The 10,375-nt window shown below is 36.2% G+C and overlaps 1 protein-coding gene across 1 annotated transcript; it reads right to left on the reverse strand.

Moving 5' to 3' along the window:
• Window positions 1-1,911: 1,911 nt before the first annotated feature.
• LOC132914039 (arginine/serine-rich protein PNISR-like) lies at window positions 1,912-8,326 on the reverse strand. Its single transcript, XM_060972820.1, has 11 exons — window positions 7,776-8,326; window positions 7,481-7,669; window positions 6,931-7,187; window positions 6,434-6,605; window positions 6,000-6,181; window positions 5,677-5,907; window positions 5,500-5,602; window positions 4,450-4,521; window positions 4,085-4,179; window positions 3,847-4,003; window positions 1,912-3,772 (listed from the first exon to the last, which is right to left on the reverse strand). Exons 1-11 carry the CDS (start codon window positions 7,861-7,863, stop codon window positions 2,991-2,993), a joined length of 2,328 nt encoding a protein of 775 aa, XP_060828803.1. The 5' UTR covers window positions 7,864-8,326; the 3' UTR covers window positions 1,912-2,990.
• Between the last annotated feature and the right edge of the window lie 2,049 nt (window positions 8,327-10,375).

Genomic DNA, 10,375 nt, shown 5'->3' on the forward strand with positions numbered 1-10,375 from the left:
ATTCTTGAAACAGTAGTTCATTTACAATTTTTAAAATCCATTGGCAACGAAGAAAAGAGGATACGAATTTACCAAAATGTGTTTGCGGGCAAATGATGAAAGAAACATCGACAATAAAAAAGCTACTAGACATATCAATTTCTATATATCTTTCTCTCGTGGTTTCAAACGAAAATCACAAAACGGGTAATAAACAGAATTTCATTGGGAAATGAATGAAAGACGTCAGTAACGAGTCTCGAGAACCCCATACTGTAAATTCATATCTTCGATCGTAACAGCTTGAAACTACGTTTCTTTGCAATATCGTATGAAGATCTACTATTATAAGTAATTGAGTCTAGTCCACACATAAAGCGAATTAATGATATATCTATTATGCTTAAACTGTGACAATGTTCTCACCAGCGAAGCAACCCCTGCCGACAATCTTGCTTGGTAAACGAATTACCTCTCCACTGTACACATGTATCTATACATAAACCCGCGTTAACAATCCCAAAATCATTCGTCAATCTTCAAATCGAGGTAAAAACGTTTCAGATCCAATTATCTCAATAGTGTCAACCATCGTAACAATATTTTTATTACAAACTCGATAGACGAATAGAAAAGATTTCTCGTATTTATATATGTTTCTCTAAAGACTGCAAAAAATTTTGCGGCCAATATTTATTGTAAAATTCCAAATAACTATAAAATAATGTTCTTACGATTTGAGGGTTGACGCCTGGCCGCCCCCTTCTTATTTGATCACAATGGTGAGAATATTCTGACAGTTTAAGCATACATGTATATTTACTGTATATTTAAATTAAGGTATCTTCTAACGAATATAGATAAGTTTTAGTCGATATAGACGATTCTCCCCATAGTTATCCACATAGATCAAAATACGTACCTTATTTTATAGTGACCGGTATCTGCAGACAACATGCAATTCAATCGTGGCCCTATCGAGTTGGATGACACAAGTGGAAAATTTTTTTATCATCGCGCGTTCTCTATTTTAGATCGAACATAAAGAGCGTTCGATGGAGATCAATAAAACAACATATCACCGAGTGCCTATTTCGATCGAGAGGACTATCAGATCAGTGAGACCAATCTCTGTTGATTTCTTACGATGTAAAAAATAAATAAGAGGATACTATACTATTACGGATATCGAGAAGAATTGAATAAATGTAAGATAGATACGAACTTGATAGTTGATTCCCTCTTTTTCAAAAATCTCTACGTACTAAAAGTAATAGATATTATTACTCGACAAAGGGAAGAATCCTTGTACAACAAGATATCGTTACATATCAATTTTTAAGAAATCCTGATACTCTGAAATTTATCACGATAAACTCGATTAAACGACGTTGCTCAATGAAAAAGACAAAATTTACACTTTGCAGATACCTGTATCTCACTATTTGTAAAATTAACTCGACTATCCTTGGGCTTGAGCGGATGAGAAAAATGAGAAAAAAGAAAAAGATAAAAAATATAAGAGAAGCCCGTTTTTTTTTTTTTTTTTTCCGGAATACATCGCCTCGTCCTCTGGCTAAGAAAACGTGTTGCATCCTGTTCTGCAGATGTTCTTTTATATATCCGAATGTATCAAAGTGAACACGATAATCATGCCAAACCAAACTTTGACTTTCCTCGATCACTCCATCTAATTTATCTCCGATATATTCTATAGAACCTAATTACTTATTAACACTAAACTATTAAATGCTAAGCTCTACGAAATGAAATTTTAAAACTGTATCAAATGTTTATATGAAATAAATTATAATAATGCAATAGAACGGACGTTCTATCTTCTCTCATCTACATTACAGTGGAAGAAAGACCAAAAGTAATAAAGAGAACTGAAACTTTGAATGTAGGTGAAAATATTTTACTCCATCATGCTTTAGGTATACTTCATCTTTTTCTTTCTTTTCTTTCCTTTTTATTTATTTCAATTAAAAATGACTCGTTACACTTATCATAGCAATATGTATGTCAGTCCCATACAATACACTAAAACGTAACGTATGTCGAATGTATGTTAAATACATTTAATTGATCCAACAGACAAATCTGCGATACGTATTAATAACGCGCCACGTTTATTCGAATTTTAACAGTTCATTTTATTACTGAAATTCGTCTTGGTGGATATCACTCACATAAAAGACAGACTTGTGAATTTTCAAGAAAACAACAAAAAACCAAAAAATCGTAGATTTCTAAATGTACCGATTTTCAGTTGTAGCGACTAAAATTCATTTGTACCTGATTAGTTTCATTTTATTGGTGCAAAATGACGCAATTAAGGTTGTATGAGAGAAGTAATAGTGATTCGTTATTTATTTGTGAGACATACTCAACGTCCGATATAGCTGAGACGGAAGTTCGTGCTATTCTATACGATTGATTCGAAATGCAGGCTAATATTTGTTTGTATAAAATGGATACATCGTTACAAAATAATAGTATCGGAATTGTGAAGGAAACAAGTTCGCTGGCGTAGGTACATGTGTCTGATTATATTCCGTGGAAATGAGTTCTTTAGAAATATATCGAATGAAAAAAAGAAAGATCAATTCGTTTTTATGCAGAAGTAACGCTACAGTTAGAAGACTGATAGATCGAAACAATTACAAATTGTTCGGATACTACTATACTCATATGCACTATACAGTTAGAGATAATATGTTGTTTGAACCTAATAAAATTGGGAAGAAATGACCTAATCGATATCCGACATCACTAGTAGTGCGCGCATGTAGGAAATTTCAAATGGACAATCACAATGAAAACCTTTACTTTCGATAATATTTGTGTGTTATCTATGGACCACGAAAGGTATGTCTTTCTTTCTCTTTTCATTATTATTATTTCCTTTCCGATTTGTTTCATTCTTCCATTTAATTCCGTGCGAATATCTCAAAAAGTTACTTAATTATGAATATGTATATACAACCTTGGCTAGAAGTTGGTCAGGTTCAATTCCTGTACCGATGTGACGACGATTTCTTACCGTCCCGATGATTCGACTGCCTTGATCTCGATCGTGATTTTCTATGATCCCTAGATCTAGATCGTGTCCTTCTCTTGCTCCTAGAAACGTAAGATTGCGAGCGTTTTCGTTCCTTCGAACGGGTTCGAGATCTATCTCTAGCCCTGGATCGTGATCTTGATCTCTTCTTATCCCTGGTACGGGATTTACTGCGTCTCGTAGAATAGGACCGACTTCTTCTTCTACCTCTCGAATGAGAACGTGATTTCCTCTTTCCCCTAGAACGTGATCGCGACCATTTCCTGGTGGCCGAGCTGGATCTAGATCTACGACAGCTTCTTGAGCGAGATCTATGCCGTTTACGATTTCTCGATCTCGATCTGTGCTTCTTGCTGGACCTATAATTGCTCGAAGACCTTGAACGATATTCTTTACGAGACTTTATCGATCTAGACCTGGACTTGCGTTTGTGGCCACGCTCGGAAGAACGAGATCGAGACTTTCTGCCTCTCGATGTACTTCTACTTTTTGATTTCCTTTTTCGATATTCACGATCACGAGCTTTGCTCGATCTTTTCTTCTTCAACGAGTTACGACTCGAATCAGAGCTCGTAGACTCTGAACTGCTAGATTCGGAATCGGCTGACCCTGATGGAGTATTGGTCTTTGCCATATCAGGCGGCACTATTTGTTGCTGTGGACTTTGTCCGCCGCTCGACAAAGTTTCAGACGCTTCTCTTTGATTATTTATCGTTTCTTTTTCATCAACTAAAGTAGTGATGTTACGGAGTTACGCTTAATGATGTAATGACGACTTAGTTTTATTATATTTCGAAACATACCTGAATCTTTGCAGCTTGTATTACCAGTATGATTTTCCTGTTGTTTATTATACTGCTCCTCGTAACGTTGCTCTTCTCTCTCATCCTCCTCTGCCAGACGCGCCTCGATTTCCTCCTCCGTCTTTTTGAACGCTTGTTGCCGTCGTTTCACCGTTTCCTGTAACAATAACGAATAACAGCTTTCATACTTCCTCCCATCTTTAAACTTTCATCTACCATAATGAACAAAACCACGTACTATAAGCTCGTCGTCGCTATCATTGTTTTGAGCCTGGACGTGTTCGTTCTGCTCCTCCTCAGACTCGCTGTTGCTGTCGCCATAGATGCCCAGACCTATACGAAACAAGAAGTTTATTATCCTTGTTCGTCATATTATTATGCGTTCTTGTCAAAATAAAGACATACTCTCGACCACTAAATATGCTGCCGCTACGATCGAAAAATGTCCTGAAAGACATCTTCGTTTCACGAGAACTTATAAGCGAGCATGGCTACAGAGAGAGTGGTACAATGCACGAACGCATTTTTTATAAATGACTTCGTGTACACGACCGGTTCCTAGGATGACCGTGCGTTGAAGATTGTAAAGGCGTAGCGACTTACCAAGCTTACGAGTGATCTGAGCAAGAGGGGCCATGTTGTTGAGGGATGCGACGGGGGTCTCTCCTGCAGGGACTTACAATACACACGCATTTAGTACCAATGGCTAAGTGCTATCATCAGGATACCCCCCAAAATTAAATGGTACTGATCACCGATATCACAAGGAGAGTCGATCCTGCCTTCAATCCTCATATACCTTAAGAAATCTTTAATAGCAATCCGTTTAGATATACGAAACTGAAACTGCTTTATTAGAATGAACATTAGTAGAGGAATATATCAACAATCAGTTTACGTGCAGAGCCATAAGGTAGAGCAAGATGTCAATAAAAAGAGATACGGATAAAGCCGTATAAAAAAAAAATATTACACTATATTGATAGCTAAGATATAAAAAGCAAATAAAAGATAAATAGATCCCCAAAAAACGGGAAAGTAAAATTAATTATATGTAACTTTTTTATATCCTTAGTAATAAGCGCGTCTTCGAACGAGATCTAATTGATCAAAAAATAGAATGAAAATTTGTTAAAATAATATTTGCCCTTTATACGCGTTTCTTTTTCGCATATAGTAATTATATACCGAATCTTATCATATAATTTTTCACCACTTTTCTTTTTTCTCGAACAATTTATTCTTTAAATTTAATACAGTCTTTTCAATAAATAATAAAAAACGATTCGACAATAAACAATTATCGAACTAATTCTATCGAAATCGAGAATTCAGTTAATAAAAATTGGGTAACGTAGTATTTTATAATGCTATTTAAAGAAAAAAAAAAAAAATAGAAGTATCACTTATGGTACGTGTATACAAAATCCTGGAAAAAATAAAGTAGGATATCCTGAAATCATCGAATAATTAACTCTATGAATTGAACAATCTCTTTTTAATGTTTAAAAGCTTATATTACACAAATGGGCAAATAAAATTCACCGCAACACTGCACGAGACTCATATGAATCAGATTCTGTGCACTGGTGAGCGAAAATATGAAATACGAGTATATCAATTTGTTAGTTGTATCGTGTGTATCTGGGGTACCTTTGGCACGTGTGCGGCTCCAAACCTCTCTGCATATAGAACCGATTTCTTCGTTCGTTACCTCCAGAAGAATTTCCGTCAACGATCTCCGTACCTTTAACATCTATAGCGAACGAAATATATAATATATCGAACTAAACTGCAATTATCAATGAATTCGATCCAGACAATATTCACCACATCTTGCAGTATCTCCTCTCTCGTTCGTTTCGGAGTGTTTATAGTCGCGTTAGATGTGGTTGGACTTCTATCTGTATGCGTATGCGCATCTGGGGAGTCTGCATCTCGAAATCGTGATTTCCGTGGCCGAAGAAGTATGTCTGGGGTACGTTCGAAATTCTTTTCAGTCACCTGTTGATTACGTACCCCCTCGTCTTCTTGTTCCGTTTCCTTTTCGGAATCAGAATCCTATATTTCAAATGAGCAACAAAAAGTTACAAATTAATAAATATTTCTTGAAGATATTCAGCTTTATTTGATGCATTTATTGGGACACGTACAAATTTACTTTTAGAAGGATTCAGTACAGCCCTAGCTTCGTCCTCAGCTTGCTTTCGGGCTTCTAATTCTTGTTTCCTTAGTATCTCTTGCCTTTCTCTCTCAACAGCTTTCTGTTTCTCTTTTTCCATTTTTTCTAACCCTTCCCTAATCCATGCTGGCAACTGTCTACGTTTTGCCGCGTCTATAGTAAAAATATCTGCATCGTTTTACCACAGTACCACACACAATGTTATCACGAGTGTTATTTCATGACTACACATGAAAATTTATTAACACAACTAGTTAGCTAAGATATTGTGATCACGTTAATGCTGCAGTTTGTTGCATATCTTTGTAATTAATGACAATTATAATATTATTATATTAAAATATCCGTCAAATTATTAATATCTTTCACCATACACATTCCAAGAACTACATTTTTTAAACTTGCCTATGGTTGTTGTTGTATCCTCCTCAGGTGTCTTTTCCCTATCTGCACGACACCTTAGTGTATCCATGGGCCTTATATGCGATACTCTATTTGCATGTCTGACAATTTTCATGAAAGGGGTCGGCTGAGGAGGTATCGCAGTAGGTGGCTCCCCAGACCAGTAACTATTTACCTAAATATAAAATACATGTTATCTGCAACTTCAGGTCTAGTCGATTTTCCACTACAGAATATGTATCATTGATAATTAAATAAACTTCCTTATCACACAATACTTGAAACCTTATCAGTTGGGAAAAGTAAACAGATGTCAAACTGAGAACATAATTCAAACTACAATATATCAAGTAGTATTTTCTGTTTTCAACTTTACAATACAAAAGTTTAAAAAAGTCACAATACAATTTCATACATAGTTCTGTATTGCTAAGCTTAAATAAGGAGGGGAGTGTGAGAATCTTTGGAGTCCTATATTATATTAGAAGTACAATTTTAACCTGACTATAAGGTTGTGTTGGAGGTACTGAATTATAAGAATACAACGATGGTGTTGCTGGTGGTGGCACACTAAATTCTGATGTTGTAGATATAGTTGGAGCAGGTGGAATAACAGGCACTGTTGGAATTCCCATAGGTTTTCCATCAGACCCTATAGAAACACCGGGGGGAGGTACACCAGTCCATTCCCAAGTACCTGCACCAGAACCTGAGGTATTCCAATGGCCCCATTGTGTCCACTGATTCCAAGCTTCAGCTGGCATGAAACAATATATATTATAAAGAAACGTTGCAAAAAAACTTAGAATATCATTTAATAAGTGTAGTGGTTGTAAATAAACTATGGGATCAAAATCATTTGTACAAAACAGTTTTTATAGTAAATTAACATCTTTTATAACAATAGCTTTTTTTAATAACAATTAATATATTTTAAGATACAATCAATTACGAACTGGTAACCACTTTTAACGCATCAGATACAATTGTACTATATATGAAAATCTACAATTGGATAAAAAATTCCATTAGTCCAATTCTTATTATTACCCGATCCACTGATTGTTGGTGCAGGTGGTGCTGGCGGTACATCATCTTCTTTTGTATCCATATCCATTGGAGCTTCTCCGCTACCGTCATTACCAGGGCATATAGGATTAATAGTAGGCGGAGGTGGTGCTGGTGGCACTACAGTCTCTTTCATTTTGATCCATTGCTGAGCTAATGCTGCCCAATCAACTGAATGGCGATGAAGAGTTTTGCATGACAATTAAATGATGTAGAATCATCGCAAGAAATGAATCATATATATACTGGATATTGTAATACTTCTTATGCCATTTACCTTGATCGTTACTCATATTTTGGTAAGCGGAAGGATTTAATGCCCATTGGGTTGGGTAATCCTTTCCCTCAAACATATCTCCACTCATTTCTTTTATCTACTAATGCCCCCCCAGAGGAAAACAACAACTACGAATCAACGCACTTTAACCTTGTAAGTGTATAGCGCAAGCATTGGTTAGCAATAAGAACTTAAAAGACTACTGAGTACAATAAATTGGCTACATGATAGGAAAACGTTGAATTCCGTTACTTTTTATCACTTTCACTGCACCGATCAATGTTTTAATACACTTCGAGGCGCCCTATTGCAATATATGTTACTATATCTAATATACACGACGATTACATACACGATTCACGTAAGTTTATCGCGCTCGAAGCAGCGACATGAAACATAGATTAACCTAATCAATGAGGTTAAACTAAGACAATTTTACATTTTCTACGTACTTTTTTTCACCTAATGTCTTAGAAAACTTCCAAAGTACATTACCGGAAAGTATTACATTTCGACTAACGGTGGCCGCGAGGTGTCACAACTTACCTAAAGGATAGTTTCCATTAACGAAAGCGAATGTGGCGCCACCAGTAAAATTATCGCTACATGAAAACAGGAGTAACAGAATGTACTAGTAGGTAAACGATCATCGCTATTCCGTGAAATCTTCTAACTCATTTATCAATAATTCAGGTAATTATAATTTTTTACAATTTATATAATATCATTTAATCGTACAAGTCATTTTTGGAACTTATAACCTACCATATTCGTATTTGACGATCAAACGCAATAGCTTCACATATAAGAACATGAAAGTTGTTCAAATGTTATTGCGCTCTTTGCACTTTGCGCCAAAACCTTCCGCCATTGTATTTTCTTATCTTCCGACAATTCAAACATTATCCCATGGAATTTGAAGAGGTTTTACAATATCCAGTGTTGAAATACTGATTATGTTTTCAGTGGAATGCGAAGACATGCTATAATTCGATACGTTCATCTCAAATTGAAGATCAAAACAAGAAAGAAATAACAATCGTTCTATTCCCAGACTTCACAAAAAAAAAAAAACATATAAGCAAATTTTATTGCTTTTGTTATTAATAGTTAAATTATCTTTTATGGTACGTATAGAGAAATATCTGTTGTAAATTTTGTCCACCTTTTGTTCTAAGTTTCGTTAATTGTGTTTCTCCAATCTCCCTATAAATATATCGCTTAATTATTCGAACGAATGTGACGAATTAAAATGGCGAAAGTCTAATTTCGGGTTCAATTGTGTTGCAGAGGGTCGCGGGGTGAATTAACGGATTCGGTTAGTGGGGATGAATGTACCACCCTGTGTCAGGTGTTGTGCCACGCGGCCGGCTAGTCTCCTCAACAACACTGTAGCTTCACGGGCATTCAGGGCAATTTAGCTTTCGTGTACGCATCGAGAGTCGTAGTAAAAGCAGAACCATTAGTATAATCGTTTCTTCTTACTTTATAATTACTTAATGAAAACTATTCCATCTTAGTTATTTAAATAAACTACAGAAGAAAAAAGCAGTGTAATATTTCTATGAGATATTTATGTTATTACTAAACCACTAATCAAACGAAACATAGTACGTTGTTTGATTGTTATTTATTTTTACTACGCGATACATACAAAACATTACATCAAATATTCTGTTATTCAGATTTCAACGATAATCAATTCGCTGAGTTTCTTTCATCATTCGAACCGAAACCGAATCGAGTGCTTCGTCGATTGGTGCACACCGGAGGAATCGCAGTTTCCAGAAGACTGGACTCTAACGATCATTGTTCTGTAAGTACTCTGCCTATATATGTTGCTTACACAATTGCGTCCTTAATTAGAAAACATTGCCGACGCGTGCCAATTAATATTTTTCCACGCAATGGCAGCCAGACTGAATTATCGCGATATGAACTTAACTCTCTTCCGTGAAATGCAACGGATTTCTAAAGCAGGTTGTTGATTTAATAAAGATGCCGGTTGAATTGCGCCGGTTTCACATTCGTGCGCTGCCATTCAGACAACTGGGCACAATGCCGCTAATTCGTGCCCTTCTCTCTTTTAATGCGTCCTCGTGCTTAAAAGTAGCGTAGAAAAATTTCCTTATCGATACCAACTCTAGCGTGCTAGATCCAAAACTGGAATTCGTAGATGTCCAAACACGATCAGCCAACGTTGGAGATAGCTTTTCATATTCAATCTACCAAAGTCACGGCACACTCGAAGCATCACAAAAGAGTTTATCTATGAGAAAGATAGAGCACAACGGAATCGGTGTTGCAAAATCAGCTTGGATAGCAAGTAGAATAAATTTAGGTTAAACGTTTTATCGATTCCCGCGGACTCCTCTGGAGGAACGGCGTGTTTCATTCAGTTGAATTCATCGTTGGACACCTGAGCAAATCCTTAAGCGGCTAAGGATGTCAAGGAAACGATGAAACTCGCCTACTAGGCAGTATGCATAATTCACTAGCCCGATTTGGCATCGTGAAGAAATACCATACGCACCGGAAATCATGGAAGAGAGATACACGTACAGACCGATGGGTGAGTCGTGTGTACATGAAGCCCTGAA

Source organism: Bombus pascuorum, chromosome 14 (assembly GCF_905332965.1).
Source record: "Bombus pascuorum chromosome 14, iyBomPasc1.1, whole genome shotgun sequence".
Classification (NCBI taxonomy): Eukaryota; Metazoa; Arthropoda; class Insecta; order Hymenoptera; family Apidae; genus Bombus; species Bombus pascuorum.

Coding starts and splice junctions, on each gene's coding strand:
- LOC132914039 (XM_060972820.1), bottom strand. CDS start 7,863: ATGAGTGGAGATATGTTTGAGGGAAAGGATTACCCAACCCAATGGGCA. Junction 6,606..6,930: donor CAACACAACCTTATAGTCAG/GTTAAAATTGTA, acceptor TTTTATATTTAG/GTAAATAGTTACTGGTCTGG. Junction 4,004..4,084: donor ATAGCGACGACGAGCTTATA/GTACGTGGTTTT, acceptor TTATTGTTACAG/GAAACGGTGAAACGACGGCA.